This window comes from Leucopleurus acutus (genome assembly GCF_964270905.1).
Source record: "Leucopleurus acutus genome assembly, chromosome: 2".
NCBI classification, from domain to species: Eukaryota; Metazoa; Chordata; class Mammalia; order Artiodactyla; family Delphinidae; genus Leucopleurus; species Leucopleurus acutus.
Window position 1 is genome coordinate 192,695,126 of NC_139143.1, and position 18,277 is coordinate 192,713,402.

An 18,277-nucleotide genomic window follows, 5' to 3' on the forward strand; every position below is an offset into this window, starting at 1 on the left:
AGTTGTTGACGTGAGATCTGTCCTGTTTTATGTTTGGTTTTGGTCTTGGTTTTGGTTTTTTGGCTGCACCATGCGGCTCGCGGGATCCCAGTTCCCCGACCAGCAGTCAAACCCTGGCCCTCCACAGTGAAAGTTCAGAGTCCCAACTGCTGGACCGCCAGGGAACTCCCTGTCTTGTTTTTTAACGTAAGCTGTAATGTAATGTAATGTCATGTCAGTTTTTTCTTAAATAAATTTATTTATTTTTGGCTGCCTTGGGTCTTCGTTGCTCTGCACAGGCTTTCTCTAGTTGCGCTGAGCGGGGGCTGCTCTTCGTTGCGGTGTGTGGGCTTCTCATTGCGGTGGCTTCTCTTGCTGTGGAGCACAGGCTTCAGTAGTTGTGGCGTGTGGGCTCTAGAGCGCAGGCTCAGTAGTTGTGCCACGCAGGCTTAGTTGCTCCTCGGCATGTGGGATCTTCCTGGACCAGGGCTTGAACCCGTGTCCCCCGCACTGGCAGACAGATTCTTAACCACTGCACCGCCAGGGAAGTCCCTTACTTTTCAAAACTTGCACTCAGGTGCTCCCAAGCTGCCATGATCAGTACACAGGTCTGTGATTTCTGGGATGTGGATTGTGTCCTGGGCTGTGCAGAGGCCCTGCCTCCCCCCATGAGCCAGAGGCAGCCGGCGCTCCTGTGTCCCCTCAGGGGTGCAGGGTGACAGGTGGGAGAGGAGAGCTTGCTGCGAGCCTGGCGTGGTCACCCTGGCTCACTCGGGGTCCTTGGGCAGCTGTCCCTCGACAAGGAGCTCATCGACTTCGGCAGCTGCGTGGTGGGTGAGACTGCATCCCGGACCATCACGCTGACCAACCTCGGGGGCTTGGGCACCAGCTTCAGGTTTCTCCTGGCATCAGAGTGCTGTGAGATGGACACGTCCCCGTCGGTCTTCAGCACGGTGAGTGTGCTGCTGCTCCTGGTCAGTGCCGTGACTGCATGGCCAAGGGCAGCATGTGGCACCTCCCACCCCGAGACACAGTCCCACGAGTGTGAAGGGGGCCACACCGATGTGGGCGGGAGAAGGCCCAGAAGCAGGACGGCCTCCGGTCAGTCTAGGTAGAAGAGATCTGTCTCCGTAAGGAGTGCACCTAGGGCAGCAGGATGCTGTCCCATCATATGTGTTGGCAAGGTGGTGGCCAAGTGCTCCAGGCCCTAAAGTCCCAGCCTGTGGGGACGGGCGGTCCAGCCCAGACACCCCAGGCTGAAAAGCACAGCAAACCCTGCTCCGCACCTGCACCTCTCCCAAAGGTGCGAGGGGGGCCCTGGTCCTCTCACGGGAAGGCTGTGCACGTGTGCTGCTGAGGAAGCGGAAACAGGTGGGACCCCATCAGTGGAGACAACTTCCAGCACAGCCAATGGACGCTGGGGGGGATTATTTGGGGGTGAGGACAAGTGCCTGGGCCCTCAGGGCTCCCCACAGGCACCAGCCCTCTCCTGGTGGGTGTCTGTCCGGCTGGACGGCAGCTCCACCCAGGCAGTGCCCTGTGTGTCCCCCGTGGCCCCTGAGTTGCACGCAGCAGGCACTCCGTTGGTCTGTTGTGAGCCCAGGGGAAAGGACTGGGGGCCAGTGACCTCTGGGAAAGGAGCAGAGGTGGGGTTGGACCGCTCTCAGCCTGCTGGGATCTGAGCTGAAGCCAGGAGAGCTCGGGGCTGGAGCCTGTGGGGGCCCAAGCCCATGTGGGGGAAGAGCAGGCGTCCTGGAGGAGCTTGGCTGCGTGCGCACATGCAACAGGCTCCGGGACAGGGCCAAGGTGGAGCCCGCCTGGGCGAGAGGGGCCCTGAGCCCCGGACGAGCCCGGCACGGGTCGCCAGAGAGAGGTGAGGGGTGCTGTGGGAGCCTGCGGCCCCCAGCCCGGGTACGGCCAGGCTCTCAACGTGGCCCTCCCCAGATGGCGGGTGCGGACGGTTGATGGGAAAGGCAAGTGGAAACTGCCAGTAAAGGTGTCACGTTCTCTTTTTCAGAGCAGTAACTTCACATATGAAGACAAGGGTTTTGACAGTAACGTCGCCACCAGTTTTTCCAAGCAGCTGACGGCGGGCAATGAGTCCGTGCCCGCAGATGTGTCGAGCCAGAAGGAGTCTGGGAAACTGGACATAAAGGAGAAGGAGGAGGGGCACCCCGTAGGTGAGCCGGGCCCGCGGCCTGCGCTCAGCACGCAGCCCTGGGCCACCTTGGCAGCAGGGCCCCGAGCCCCAGCCGTTTGACGGGCAGAGGGGCTGGCAGGCCGGGTCGGAGGGCCCCAGAGGGACAGATTCCGGGAGCCACTCCAAGCACGGTTGCGTCCGGCGAAGGCCGGTTGTGCCAGTGTGGTACCAGGGGGCTGGGCGGCGCAGAGTTTTTCCAGGCTCCAGTTTTAAGTGAGTAAGAAAATATTCATACGCATTTATATATTCAACTACATACTGGTCATGGAGTGGATTAAAATTCGCATCCACATTTAAGCTAACAGAAGGCTTAAAGGAAATGCACAGCTTTGGACCACCAGGCTGGCCACAAGGGGAACTGCCCTCCTCCCTGCCCTTGGTGGCCCTTGTTGGGACATCTGGGGAGCCCTGCCTGGTGGAGGGAGGGAGGGGATGGGGAAGGGGCCGGGGGCTCTGCTGATGGGGTCGCTGAAGGCCCCAGGCTGGCTGGGGCCACCCTGAACTCCGTCCGGAAGTCAAGTGCATATAACATGTGAGGACAGTTTAAAGAAGAGCCAGGAAGTCGGCAGCCCGAGCCCAGCCGGAGCTTGAGGAGGACGAGGGCCCCCGCGGCCGCGCTCACCGGACACACCGCCTCCCCAGGGGCGTCCCTCTGGCGTTGTCTTCAGCGTTTCCTTGCCTCCCTTTGCCTTTTCCCTCCACGCTCACGGTCAGAAAGGGCTGCATTTCCCCAGCGTCGGAGCCGCGGGAGCACATCCTGAGTTGTCTGGCTGTGTAGCGTTGAGCTTTGTGGGGCGTCCACGTGGACTGGGCGGGGGTCCTCTGCGTGGCGGCTCCTCTCACGAACATGCCTCGGTCACAGGCCACCCCCACCGGCTCACGTCAGGGGGACTTCACGGTGCGGGCCGTGCACGCAGGGGCTCGGGCGGCGTCTCCAAGTGTGTGAGTCTCCCTGGGGCGTGTCTTTGCCGCATCGCGGGGGCCGCGCGGCCTCCCTGTTATTACTGCATCTGTTCTTGTCCCGCGTGGCTGCAGCTGGGACTGCGCTACCCAGTGCAGCTGCCACTAGTCACATCTGGCTATTCAGATTTAAATTAACCAAAATTAAGTAATAGGAGAATTTCGTTCCTCCTTCCCAGGAGCCACATTTCAAGAGCTCACAGCCACCCGCGGCCCACGGCTGGGTCCCACTGGGCAGCTCCGCGGGGTCGGTGTGGAGGCCTGGGAAGGGAGGCTCCCGTCTGCACTGCTTACGCCGCCAGTGAGGTTGCCTGTCTTTCCAGGTGCCTGTTTACCATTTGTATTTTCTTTTGTATGAAATGCCTGTTCAAGCTTTTCACCCACTTTTCTATGGGGTTGTTTGTCCTTTCTTATTTATTCATAGGAGTTCTTTCCAGATCCTGTATACTTCGCCTTTGTCAGTTAGGAGGTTGCAAATATTGCCTCCAAGTCGAAGTCGTGGCTCGTCCTTTTACTCCCTTTGTGATCTCTTTTCTTAAGTCAGAGTTCTTCATTTTATTTTATTTTTTATTTATTTAGTTTTTTGGCTGTGCCACGTGGCATGTGGGATCTTAGTTCCCCAACCAGGGATCAAACCCGCACCCCTCGCATTGGAAGTGCAGAGTGTTAACCACTGGGCTGCCAGGGAAGTCCCAAAGTTCTACTTATTTATTTATTTGGCTGCGCCGGGTCTTAGTTGCGGCACGCGGGATCTTCATTGCGGCATGAGGGGTCTTTAGTTGCGTCATTCTAACTCTTAGTTGTGGCATGTGTGCGGGATCTAGTTCCCTGACCAGGGATTGAACCCAGGCCCCGTGCATTGGGAGCAAAGAGCCTTAACCACTGGACCACCGGGGAAGTCCTGGAAGTCCCAAAGTTCTTAATTTTAATGTTTGCAAATCTACCCATCATTTCTTTTGAGGTGTGTGCTTTATGCCTTTATAGCAACCTTTCCCCTATCCCAAGGACATAAGACATGGCTCTTACGTTTGGGTCTGTGGTCCAGCTAATTTCTGTGTGTGATGTGAGGTAGATGCCAAGGCTCTTCTTTTTCCCACGTGTACGTCCCATTGTTCCTGCAAAACAGGTTGAAAATACTTTCCTTTCCCTGGTGGATTGATTTGTTATCTTTGTTGCAAATGGATGGAAGGTGTGGGTGTACTTCTGGACTCTGTATGCGATCGGTTGACCCATTTACCGCTCCTGACCAGCACCGTCCACCTGGATTATTGTAGCTTTAGGGTTAGCCTTGAAACCACGTGGTGTTAAGTCACCCAACTTTGCTCTTTTTTTTGGCAAGGTATTTGCTTTGGATATTTTAGGTACTTGCATTTCCATATGTGTTCTTTATGTATAAATTTGTTTATTTTATTTTTTATTTATTTTTGGCTGCGTTGGGTCTTCGTTGCTGCGTGCAGGCTTTCTCTAGTTGCGTCGAGCGGGGGCTACTCTTTGTTGCAGTGCGCGGGCTTCTCATTGCGGTGGCTTCTTTTGTTGCAGAGCATGGGCTCTGGGCATGCAGGCTCCAGTAGTTGTGGCACTCGGGCTCAGCAGTCGTGGCTCGCAGGCTTAGTTGCTCCGCGGCATGTGGGATCTTCCCAGACCAGGGCTTGAACCCGTGTCCCCCTGCATTGGCAGGCGGATTCTTAACCACTGCGCCACCAGGGAAGTCCCTGGGGGACTGTTGATAAACGTTTTTGGTGTGAACATGGGATGCAGGGGTGCATGGGACCCCTGCCTCGGTATTTTTCTAATACTCCAGGAAAGCATCTTTCAAAAGACCGTTTTTGTAAACTCACACGTGGCTTCCAGACCTACTTTAAATCTACAGTAATCAGGACAGTGTGGTCCAGACAAGGACACGTGGATCAGCGGATCAGAACAGAGATTACAAAACGTGGAGAGAGGAGAGACGCTGGGGTGCACACAGATGGTTCTGTTCCCAGGGGGACAGAGGGTGAGTGGGTAGGGCTCCCTCCTCACCTCCTCTGCCTCCTGTGCTGGCTCAGGGGGTCAGCTGGCCTTGACCCCCAGCACCACACGTCAGGAGGGGCCACCTTCCGAGTGGAGTTTGGGCCACCCCCCACGGGAGGTTCGTGGGGGTCCTCACATCAGCTGTGCAGCTCCCAGCGTGGGCCCCTGAGACCTGCTGGCCCAGAACCTTCCCCACGGCTGCAGCATGGGGCGTGGCAGGAGTGCTCAGAGCAAAGGGTCTGCCTCAGAGGGCTGCACACGTGGCGGACAAGTACATCACGAGTATGAGCTGCCCCAGAGCAGAGCAGCAAGGAAGCAGCAGCATGGGCCCCTTGCCCTTTAAAGGTGGCGAGGGGGTCACCTTGATGGTTGAAAACCATCAGCCAGGACTTCCCTGGTGGCACAGCGGTTAAGAATCCACCTGCCAATGCAGGGGACACGGGTTCGAGCCCCGGTCCGGGAAGATCCCACATGCCGCGGAGCAACTAAGCCTGTGGGCCACAAGTACTGAGCCTGCGCTCTAGAGCCAGCGAGCCACAACTACTGAGCCTGCATGCCACAACTACTGAAGCCCGCATGCCTAGATCCCGTTCTCGGCAACAAGAGAAGCCACCGCAATGAGAAGCCCGCGCACTGCAACAAAGAGTAGCCCCCACTCGATGCAACTAGAGAAGGCCCGCGCGCAGCAACGAAGACCCAGCGCAGTCAAAAATAAATAAATTAATTAATTAATTTTTTTAAAAAAAGAAAAGAAAACCATCAGCCAGTCCCGTGTGGGTCTGCAGCCTGGACCTGTGACCCCGTGCTGTCTCCAGCCGAGACTTTAGGGGAAAGTGGTCCCAGGTTGGAAGAGCTTCGGGGCCCAGCCACACAAAGGCCAACCCTCTCTGGAGAAGTGCAGCTTCAGCTCAGAACTCAAGGAGCTCCACAGGTAAAGCGCCAGGAAGCACGTGCTCACAGTCAAAAACTCCTCTGCCTCTTCATTACGATACTAGCAGATGGATCCAGCAGGATGTGAGAAAGGATAATACAGCATAAGCAAGTGGGGTCTGTCCTCCGAACACAAGGCTGGTTCAGCATTCAAAAATCATCCAATATTGGGCTTCCCTGGTGGCGCAGTGGTTGAGAGTCCGCCTGCCGATGCAGGGGACATGGGTTCATGCCCTGGTCCGGGAAGATCCCACATGCCGCGGAGCTGCTAGGCCCGTGAGCCATGGCCGCTGAGCCTGCGCGTCCGGAGCCTGTGCTCTGCGACGGGATAGGCCACAACAGTGAGAGGCCCGCGTACCACAAAAAAAAAAAAAAAAAAAAACTAAACCTAACAGTTAACATCATACTTGATGAAAGATTGGATGCTTCTCCTGAAGGCTGGGAGTAGCAAAGATGTTCATTCACTCATAGCTATTCAGTGCAATAAGGCAAGAAAAGGAAATAAAAGAAATAAAGTTTGAAAAGAAAAAAATAAAATCAGCTTTATTCACAGACAACATGACTGTCTATCTAGAATATCTCAAAGAATCCCCCAAAAGTTACAGAACTAGTGCGTTTAGCAAGGTCACAGGATACAATATACAAAACTCAAGCGTATTTCTAGATAGAAATTAACAATTGGAAATTAAATGTTTATAAGTATCATTTATAATAGCACCAAAAACATGAACTAGTAAGTTATAAAGCTAAGAAAAAATGTTCAGGGTCTGTATGCTGAAAACTACAAAACTCTGATGAAAGAAATCAAAGGCCTCAATAAATTGGGAGATCCATGGAGCTTGTGGATGGAAAGACTCAATATTGTTAAGAGGTCAGTTCTCCCCAAACTGGCTATAGATGAATGCAATTCTAATCAAAATCTAGCAGGGCTTTTTATGGGAATTGACAAGCTGATTCTAAAATTTATATGGAGGGACTTCCCTGGTGGTCCAGTGGGTAAGACTCCAAGCTCCCAATGCAGGGGGCCTGGGTTCGATCCCTGGTCGGGGAACTAGATCCCGCATGCATGCCGCAACTAAAGATCCTGTGTGCTGCAACTAAGACCCAGCGCAGCCAAAATAAATAATAAATAAAATTTTTTAAACAAATAAAATTTATATAGAAATCTGAAGGACCTAAAATAACAATTTTGAAAAAGAACAAAGTTAGAAGACTCAGACTACCTGATTTCAAGACTTCCTCTAAAGCTGGAGTAACACATAGCGTGATATTGGCAGAGGGAGAGACACAGGGTTTCAGTGGGACAGGATAAAGGGTCCAAAAATAGACCCACACAAATATGCAAAGGTAATTCCTAGGAGAAAGAAAGTCTTGTCCTCAAATGAGACCTTAACAATTAGATAAACATATGCTCCCAAATTAACCTCCATCCATTCCTCTCGCTATAAACAAAAACTGCTCAAAATCATAGATCTAAATGTAAAACCTAAAATTATAAAACTTCTAAAAGAAACACAGGAGAAAATCTGTGTAACCTTGGTTTGGGCAAAGATTTCTTAGATATGACATCAAAAGCATGAGCCATTCTTTAAACTGTACAGTTTAAACTATAAACTGTACATCAAAAAAAAAAACCTCTGGACTTCATCAAAGCTAAAACTATCTGCTCTTCTAAACAGACTGTTAAGAGAGTGAAAGATAAGCCACTGAGGGCTTCCCTGGTGGCGCAGTGGTTGAGAGTCCGCCTGCCGATGCAGGGGACACGGGTTCGTGCCCCGGTCCGGGAGGATCCCACATGCCGCGGAGCGGCTGGGCCCGTGAGCCATGGCCGCTGAGTCTGCGCGTCCGGAGCCTGTGCTCCGCAACGGGAGAGGCCGCAGCGGTGAGAGACCCGCGTACCGCAAAAAAAAAAAAAGATAAGCCACTGACTGGCAGAAAATATTAGCAAATCACGGACCTGATAAAGAACAGATCCAAGTAAGTCAGAAAGAGAAAGACAAATACCATATGCTGACACATATATATGGAATTTAAGAAAAAAAAATGTCATGAAGAACCTAGGGGTAAGACAGGAATAAAGACACAGACCTACTAGAGAATGGACTTGAGGCTATGGGGAGAGGGAAGGGTAAGCTGTGACAAAGTGAGAGAGAGGCATGGACATATATACACTACCAAACGTAAGGTAGAGAGCTAGTGGGAAGCAGCCGCATAGCACAGGGAGATCAGCTCGGTGCTTTGTGACCACCTAGAGGGGTGGGATAGGGAGGGTGAGAGGGAGGGAGACGCAAGAGGGAAGAGATATGGGAACATATGTATATGTATAACTGATTCACTTTGTTATAAAGCAGAAACTGACACACCATTGTAAAGCAGTTATACTCCAATAAAGATGTAAAAAAAAAAAGAACAGATCCAAAACGTATAAAGAACTTTGAAACCTCAATTAGAAAACAAATAACCCAGTTTTCAAATGGGCAAATGACTTGAACAGACACTTGACCAAAGAAGATGTGTAGATGGCAAGTAAGCACATGAAAAGACGCGACAACAGTAGACAGATGGAAAAACAAATTAGAACCACGATGGGCCATCACTACACGCCTGTTAGAAGGGCGAGATTAAACCCCAGCCCCTGACAGAAGCAAGTGCTGGTGAGGGGCTGCCGTGACTCTCGTCCGTTGCTGCTGGGAGTGCGCAGTGGTGTAGCCACTGTGGAGAGCAGTTCAGCAATTTCTTATAAAGTCGAACAAACCCCGTACAACCCCGAAACCCCACTCCTAGGTACTTACCCAAAGAAATGAAAACTAAATTCGAACAGAAACCTGCATGTGAATTCTTTGGGATTGCCAACGTCTGCTGACTGGTGAGTGGATAAACAACCTGGCACCCCTCTGCTCTGCAGCGCTATTCAGCAATGAAAAGGAATGAACTGGGGACCCACACGCAACACGGATGCACCTCACGACATCACACCAATGAAAAACGTCAGACGCAGAAAACTGCAAACCACGTGATTCCATTTATGTGTCATTCTGGAAAAGGCAAAACTGTAGGGACAGAACACAGACCAGTGGTTGCCAGGAGCCAGGGAGGGATTGACTACTAAGGGGCACAGGGAGAGCTGGGGTGGGAGGTGATGGAAACGTTCTGTATCTTGATTGTGGTGGGGGATACACCCTGTATGCATTTGTCAAAGCTTTCAGAGAGAAATCCCTCAACACAAACGACAGAGAGCATTACGATCTTGCATGCTTCAGATATGATATGATCAGACATTGAAAATAAAATAAGCATACTTAATACTTTGAAAAATATCACAAAGGAATAAGATCAAGTAGAATTGAAATGTGGGACTTCCCTGGTGGCGCAGTGGTTAAGAATCTGCCTGCCAATGCAGGGGACATGGGTTCGAGACCTGGTCCGGGAAGATCCCACGTGCCGCGGAGCAACTAAGCCCGTGCGCCACAACTAGTGAGCCTGTGCTCTGCAACAAGAGAAGCCACCGCAATGAGATGCCCACGCACCACAGCAAAGAGTAGCCCCGCTCGCCACAACTAAAGAAAGCCCGCGCGCAGCAACGAAGACCCAACACAACCAAAAATAAATAAGTTTATTTAAAAAAAAATAAAGAAAATGAACCAAATAAAACTTCTAGCAGTAAGAATATGATCACTGAAAACGAACAAAACCCCAATCACTGGGTTAAACTGTGGATTAGACACTGCTGAAGAGACAATTAGGGAACTAGAAGATAGAGATGGAAACATGAAAGAAGCAGTACAACACGTGTACTGTTGAGGATGAGTAAGGAGCAACTTGTCCGTTGGAATCAGGAAAAGACAGTATTTAAAGAGCTACTTGCTGAGAATGTTCTAAAATGTCGAAATGCCTCTAACTCCAGGAAGTGAGTAAATATCCACTCTGTGACTGACGGAACAGAATGGACGCATGGAGCAGGTACACTGCACACATAATTAATGAAAGTCTTCCTAATCGTTAACAAGCCTGATTCTAGACTTAGTGGAAGCGCACCGTATTCCCAGCAAACTGACCAACACGATTCCACCCTGGGTCACCAAGGGACCCCAGCCAGCATCCATGCAAGAGGAAGCAGCTGACCCCAGGATCTGGCCTGGACTCAGGGCATAGGTGAGGACCCCGTGGGCCCATGTCTGGGCTCTCACCGAGGTAACTCCTGAAGCAGACAAGGACGTAAACAGTGGGGTGGTGGGAGCCAACTGGCCCACTCGCCCCCACCCAACCTGGTGGCAGTCACAGCTGCTGGCTGCGTGAGAAGTCTGCCACACTGGAGGAGCCAGAACTGGGGGCCTCCGCCTTTACAACCCCAGGCCCCAGGAATGGTGCATACCGCCCTGTGGTAGCCTGGGGCAGGCCGCAGCAGTGCACCTGGGGTCTCCACAGGGCCAGCCTGGCAGCCCAGCTGGGGAAGGACTCAGAAAGGCTGCTGACCTTCACCTCTCCTATCAAACTGGGTCTGTTCACTTGCAAAGTCAACAGGAAGACCTTCTCAGATGAGAGGAAACAGGGTCTACCCTTCTGATGGATGGCTGCCATTCTTGGGGTGCCCCCCCAAATCCCGAGGGGCGGGCCGGGATCCATGGCCCACCAGTGGGGAAGAGATGTTCAAAACATGCAGGCAACGTGCACACAGACAAGGCTAAATGAGTGTGAAAATGAGGCTGCGAACATGTTATTATCGCCTGAAAGTGGACATTGTGTTACATTTCCAGGGCCCAGCAGCCCCTCGGGCTCCGGTGGGTCCCTGGGAAGTGGCTGACCCCCTCCCCACGCCCCACCCTGGCCCAGCCCTGACACAGCACCCTGCTGTCTCCTCCTCATACAAACCCCCTTGAGCCCACTTTCCACTCCTCCTGCTTTGAAGTGAAGCCCCAGATGGCCCGCTTCTCGGCTGTCCCCTCTCCAATGCACTGCTCCAGGCCACTGCACCCACCGGGCCGCCCTGGGGCCAGCATCCTTCACCCAGCCCCTTCCCTGCGCTGGGGCTTTGGGCAACTAGGGACCCTCTCCCACCGCAGCCTGCTGCTCCAGAGGTCGCAGTGCCCACTGTCCAAGTGGCCTGGGGCTTGAGCTGGGGGTCCCCGAGTTCCCGAGGTCCCTGACCAGGAGATGGCCACGGGGGGAGGGGGTCTGCGGGGGCACATCCATGCAAACCTGGGGCCACAATGATAGCCTCCTGTGGCCCCTAGCCCTGGGAAAGGGTGGGGTTGCTGGAGATGGTATTGTCAGGAGGAGCTGTCTGCGCAGGAGGGCTGGGGTGGCCCCCACGAGCCCCAGAACAGCACCTGGTCTGGGAGAGGGAGGGGGCCGGATGGTGCCCTAGTGCCCCAGCTCCCCCTCGGGCCTCACGGCCCCGGGAGGCCAGGTTGGGGGTGGCCACGCCTCGGGCGTGGCAGAGCTGCCCAGCCATGCCTGGCCAGCCTCACACCTGGACCCTTCTCTTCCAGAATCAGAGGGAGTGACCTCGACCACCATCGTGACTGTACCTCCCAACGAGGAACAGACGGAGTTCTCACTGGGAGAGGTCAGGCCCACCTTCTTCCGGCCCCCAGGGTGGTCTGTCCATCTGACCAGAGCCGGACTAGACTAGTCTGGCCGCTGGACTCGCCTCCTCCGGGCAGTTAGCTGTCTCAGCCGGTGTCCGGCTGCCCCGTCTCAGGCTGGGGCCGGGCGGGTACAGAGCTGCAGAGGCAGGGCCCTGGGTACCCCTAGTCCAGCTCAGAGGAGACACCAATGCAGGGCCTTCCCAGCCAGAGCGTGGGGGCTGTGCATGTGTGTGCAAGGACCGTGTCATCAGGAGAGCGAATGCACAAATGGGGGCTGCCACCACTCGCCCCCGCAGTGACCCGGCTGTGGTGAGGCCACGGGAGACACCATGACGGGAACGTGAAGGCTGAGCGGCCCTGCCTACCTCTCTTGCCGTGCAGATAACAGAGGGGGAGATTGGCCCCTTCAGCACCATCAAAGTGCCCGTCATCTTCACCCCGATTGTCCCGGGAACGGTCTCCACCAGGTTCAAGGTCGTGTTTAAGAATCAGCAGTGCCGGACTGTGAGTATCCTGCTGCTCCCTGGGCACGGGGTCCCCGCCCTCTGCGTCCCTCCACCATGACCACGTGAGGCTGCTGCCCGCACTGCCCACGCTTGCATGGCTAGTCAGTGACACACATGGCTAACGACATAGCCAACACATGCACACCTGTGAACACACACACACACACACACACACACACCCCTTGCACTTAATCACTAGGGTTGTCTTTCTTAATTTCCCAGTAATTAAAATTTGTCATCATTACTTTTTAGATTTATTTATTTATAAGTTTATTAAGTTGAATTATGCTCAGACAATATAATCTGCAAAGTCTTTTTTTTAATTTGTTAGTTTTCTTTGTGACCCAGGGCAAGATTGATTTTATAAGTATGAAATGTGCATATGAAGAAAGTGTATTTAGTGTCTGTAAACAGATTTATTAGATGGATTAGTCACATTATTCATACCCCTCCATGGGTTTTTTTTTTTTCAAGTCATTTGCCAATTTTTCTATTATATTTTGTTTCTTACTAGGATTCTGAGTTTGTGGAGTTATTTTTTTTAGTTACAGGTGTACAGCATAGTGATTCAAAAATTCTATAGATTATAGTCCATTTAAAGCCATTATAGGGAATTCCCCGGTGGTCCAGGGTACAACTCAGCACTTTCACTGCTGTGGACCCGGGTTCAATCCCTGGTCGGGGAACTAAGATCCCCCAAGCCGTGCAGTGCAGCCAAAAAAAAAGAAACAAGTTATGCAATTCAGTTATAGTCCCTGTGCTGTCCCGTATATCCTTGCAGCTTATCTATGTTTTAAAATATTTATTTATTTATTTGGCTGCGCCGGGTCTTAGTTGTGCCGTGCGGGATCTTTTAGTTGCGGCATGCGGGATCTAGTTCTCAGACCAGGGATCGAATCTGGGCCCCCTGCATTGGGAGTGCAGAGTCTTAGCCACTGGACCACCAGGGAAGTCCCTGTAGCTTATCTATTTTATACATAGTAGTTTGTGTCCCTTAATCCTGTACCCCTATCTTGCCCCTCCCCCGACCCTTCTCCCCACTGGTACCCACTAGTTTGTTCTCTATATCTGTGTGTCTGTTTCTGTTTTGTTATATTCATTCAGTTGTTTTATTTTCTAGATTCCACATATAAGTGATAACATACAGTGTTTGTCTTTCTCTGTCTGACTTACTTCACTAAGCATGATACCCTCTAGGTCCATCCATGTGGCTGCAAACGTCAGGGTTTCATTCTTTTCACGGCTGAGTAGTATTCTGTTGTATATATGCACCATGTCTTCTTCATCCATTCCTCTGTTGATGGACACCTAGGTTGCTTCCATATCTTAGCTATTGTAAATAATGCTTCCATGAACATTGGGGTGCATATATCTTTTCAAATTAGTGTTTTTGTTTCTTGCAGATGTATACCCAAGAGTGGAATTGCTGGGTCATATGGTAGTTATATTTTTAGCTTTTTGAGGAATTTCCATACTGTTTTACACAGTGGTTGCACCAGTTTATATTCCCACCAGCAGTGCCTGAGGGCTCCCTTTTCTCCACATCCTCTCCAACGCTTGTTATTTGTAGACTTTTTGATGAAGGCCATTCTGACAGGTGTGAGGTGATATATCACTGTGGCTTTGATTTGGATTTCCCTGATGGTTGTCAATGCTGAGAATCTCTTTATGTGCCTGTTGACCATGTGCATGTCCTCTTTGGAAACATGTCTATTCAGGTCTTCTACTCATTTTTGCAAACTTGTTTATTTTTTATTTTTTTGGCCATGCCACACAGCATGCGGGACCTTGGTTCCCTGACCAGGGATCAAACCCGGGCTCCCTGCAGTGGAAGCATGGATTCCTAACCACTGGGGCACCAGGGAATTCCCTTCTGCTCGTTTTTTAATTAGGTCGTTTGTTTTTTGATATTGGGTTGTATGAGCTGTTATATATATTTTGGATATTAATCCCTTATCATTCATATCATCTGCAAATATTTTCTCCCATTCAGTAGATTGTCTTTTCAATTTTGTCAGTGGTTTCTTTCGCTGCACAAAAGCTTTTTTGTTTAATTAGGTCCCATTTGTTTATTTTTGCTTTTGTTTCCTTTGCCTTGGGAGACAGATCCAAAAAAATACTGCTACAATTTATGTCAAAGAGTGTTCTGCCTACATTTTCTTCTAAGAGTTTTATAGCTTCCGGTCTTACATTTAGGTCTTCAATACATTTTGAGTGTATTTTTGTGTATGGTGTTAGAGAATGTTCTAATTTCATTCTTTTACATGTAACTGTCCAGTTTTCCCAGCACCACTTGTTGAAGAGATTGTCTTTTCTCCATTGTATGTTCTTTCATCCTTTGTCATAGATTAGGTGACCATAAGTGCATGGGTTTATCTCTGGGCTCTCTTTCCTGTTTCATTGATCTATGTGTCTGTTTTTGTGCCAGTACCATGCAGTTTTGATGCTTGTAGCTTTGCAGTATAGTCTGGAGTTCAGGGAGGATGATTCCCCCAGCTTTGTTCTTCTTTGTCAAGATGATTTGGCTTCCCTCCATGTTCCTTCCACACATCTATCTTCCCTTATGACCCAATCTTTGACAAGTTCTCCTTACACTTTTTTTTTTTAACATCTTTATTGGAGTATAACTGCTTTACAATGGTGTGTTAGTTTCTGCTTTATAACAAAGTGAATCAGCTGTACATACACATATATCCCCATATCTCCTCCCTCTTGTGTCTCCCTCCCACCCTCCCTATCCCACCCCTCTAGGTAGTCACAAAGCACCAAGCTGATCTCCCTGTGCTATGCAGCTGCTTCCCACTAGCTATCTATTTTACATTTGGTAGTGTATATATGTCCATGCAACTCTCTCACTTCGTCCTAGCTTACCCTTCCCCCTCCCCGTGTCCTCAAGTCCATTCTCTAAGTCTGCGTCTTTATTCCTGTCCTGCCCCTAGGTTCTTCAGATCCATTTCTTTCCTTTTTTTTTTTAGATTCCATAAATATGTGTTAGCATACGATATTTGTTTTTCTCTTTCTGACTTAATTCACTCTGTATGACAGTCTCTAGGTCCATCCACCTCACTACAAATAACTCAGTTTTGTTCCTTTTTATGGCTGAGTAATATTCCACTGTATACATGTGCCACATCTTCTTTATCCATTCATCTGTTGATGGACACTTAGGTTGCTTCCATCTCCGGGCTATTGTAAGTAGAGTTGCAATGAACACTTTGGTACATGACTCTTTTTGAATTATGGTTTTCTCAGGGTATATGCCCAGTAGTGGGATTGCTGGGCCGTATGGTAGTTCTATTTTTATTTTTTTAAGGAACCTCCATAGTGGCTGTACCAATTCCCATTCCCACCAGCAGTGCGAGAGATCTCCTTACACCTCTAACAGAGGGCTCTGTTCAGCTGCTTTATTGTTTCACGCATGAGGGTTTATAGTTGTTTTCTTATCGTGAATTGTGCCTTTCACCAGAACCAAACATCCCCCTTCATCCTGCTGCTCATGGCACCTCTATATCCAGCTGATCCCACAATAACGACAGGGCCACTCCTGCTTTCCTCTGCTTCACCTTCTCCTCATATCCCTTTGTCCTCCCCCCCGCCCCGGCCGATATTTATCCTCTTTTAATGACTTCGTGTGTCTTTTAAGGAGCCAGGTTTTGTCTGTGGACCCAGACTAATGTTGTCTGCCTTTAGGGGGAGAATCCAGTGCATTTGCAGCATAATATTGACACACTTTGTTTTACTACTTCCATTAGATTTGTCTACTATTCATCTTATCATACTGTTTCCTCACTTTCAGTTTTCTTGTTTTCATTGGTTTGATCAAGTTGCTACTTATTCCTTTTTTCCCTGTTATTTGGAAATTCTACTTTCATTCAATGAACGGTCCCCTCCCCTTTCCCAGCCCTTAAATCCCACATGACTTTCTATTTCTTTTTTATAAATTTTTTTTTTTGGGGGCTGCATTGGGTCTTTGTTGCTGTGCGTGGGCTCTCTCTAGTTGTGGCGAGCGGGGGCTACTCTTCGTCGCGGTGTGTGGGCTTCTCATTGCAGTGACTTCTCTTGTTGCGGAGCACAGGCTCTAGGCATGCAGCCTTCAGCAGTTGTGGCACACAGGCTCAGTAACTGTGGCTCACGGGCTCTAGAGTGCAGGCTCAGTAGTTGTGGCACACGGGCTTAGTTGATCCATGGCATGTGGGATCTTCCCAGACCAGGACTCAAACCCATGTCCCCTGCAGGCAGGTAAATTCTTAACCCCTGTGCCACCAGGGAAGCCCTGACTTTCTATTTTTTAAGTGCAAGAGGACCATCCTCCAAGACGGATGGTACCCCAGCAGTTCACTCCACCACCACTTCCTTATGACCAAAATAAGACACGATTTTGGGTCCCTTTTATTTATCCTCTTTCTTGGCCCTCAATGTCTCGGTTTCACTTAACTGTCATTAGAATTATTAGCATCTCCTCCGACTCTGCCCCCACTGCCTCAGGAGTTCTGACCCAACACCGTGGTCCACGATTCCAGGCAGGTGGCCATGTCCAGGTGTGGCCGTTTGATGATTCTGTGCTCACCACACTCTCCTCTCCTGTGGCCATCAGGAGTCTCTGCTCTGGTGTGTTTTCCATATAGGAATGGGTCTGTCAGGGGCCAGGGATTTGAGACACAATATTCGTTTATTTGTAACGGAAACCCCAGGGAATAGGCCACACCCTACAATACCCCACGATGCACCATAATACTCACACTGTCCCCACATGTCCACAGTAACCATGGAGTCCCACAGTTCCCCGCGGTAGCCCCATAGGTCCCCACAGAGCCCCTGCTGTGGTGTCAGGAAGGAACAGGGACCAGACCTGGGTAACTGAGCACTTGGAGAGGATGGCCTGGCTGGGGCTGTGACCTCGGGTCAAGGACGCTCCAGCCCACGGGGGCCCTGCCAGGCGAGCCGGGGCAGTGAACTCCCTGACCACTCTCCTACCCCACCTCCTCACCCGGGCGTGGTACACACGCAGCCCCTGGGGTGGCTCCCGGCCTCCAGGGGTGAACGGGGTCTGGATTCCCATCCTGCCCGCCTGCTTTCCTGAGGTGGGTCCCTCGTGACATGTGCTGGGTTCTGCCGGCCTGTGGACCCCTCCCTTCCAGGGGTGTGAGGACGCTGCCCACTGTCTCCGTGTGAGGATGGCCCCAGCGCAGGCTGGCCCTTCGTTTCCGTGTCTGTGCCTTTCTTACCCTCCCTGGCTGGCTCCTCCGTAGACGGGGCCTTCCTGTGCCGACCACCCCGTCTGCTTCACGGACGCCTGTCCCCCGGCCTTGTGTGTCACGTGTCACCGCATGTGTCCGCCTGCTCGCCTGGCCCTGATTCAGGTGCCGGCGGGACCAGTCTCTTTGTGACCTGCCTGGCCGTGCGGTCAGGACGCTGCTCCGGGCCTCCGCGCCTCTCGGCAGCAGCCCCCCCGCCCCCCTCGGTGGATCACCGTTCACCTGCTGTCACCACTGCCTTTGAGTGAGGTGGCCGTGCTTCTCCTCAGACCCCCTCCCGACTCTCCCGGCTGCCCCGTCTCTCTGGACTCTCCCGGCTGCCCCGTCTCTCTGGCCACGCTTTCCTTTTACTCTGTCCTCTTGTCTCTGGCCCTGGAGGTGGGTTGTATGTTTCAGTGACCCTGTGGCCTCGGATCCGGCGCTGTGTGTTCTAAGGTCACAGTCCTGCAGGTGGTAGAAAGGGAAGCCCTCCACCCAGTTGTGTGGGCTGGTGGTCACTGTTCTGCCTGAGGGGGGCTGCTGTGCACAGGCTCTCTCTGCAGGACATCCTGGTCTGACTGCAGGAAGCCGACGCCAGGGTCCGAGGTGGGGAGAAGCACGTGCCCACTGGGCCCTTCGCGAGCCCTGAGCTTCCGTTTGTATCAGCTGCGTGTACTGCCTGTGTGATGCATGAGTCTGCAGTAAAATGGCTGTTGGTTTTTTCGATAAATTTATTTGTTTTTTTATTTTTGGCCGTATTTTTGGGTCTTCGTTGCTGCACGCGGCTTCCTCTAGTTGCGGCGAGTGGGGGCTACTCTTCGTTGCAGTGCGCGGGCTCTAGGCGTGAGGGCTTCAGTAGTTGTGGCT

At 51.5% G+C, this 18,277-nt stretch overlaps 1 protein-coding gene across 1 annotated transcript in view; it reads left to right on the forward strand.

Moving 5' to 3' along the window:
- CFAP74 (cilia and flagella associated protein 74) overlaps positions 1-18,277 on the forward strand; it is a gene marked incomplete at both ends in the record, with an annotated part of 57,607 nt that overhangs the window by 22,609 nt on the left and 16,721 nt on the right. The window contains 4 exons of the mRNA XM_082834562.1: positions 768-932; positions 1,997-2,159; positions 11,572-11,648; positions 12,052-12,174. Of these exons, the coding sequence (XP_082690688.1) occupies positions 768-932; positions 1,997-2,159; positions 11,572-11,648; positions 12,052-12,174 (528 nt within the window). The remainder of the gene's footprint in view (positions 1-767; positions 933-1,996; positions 2,160-11,571; positions 11,649-12,051; positions 12,175-18,277) is intronic.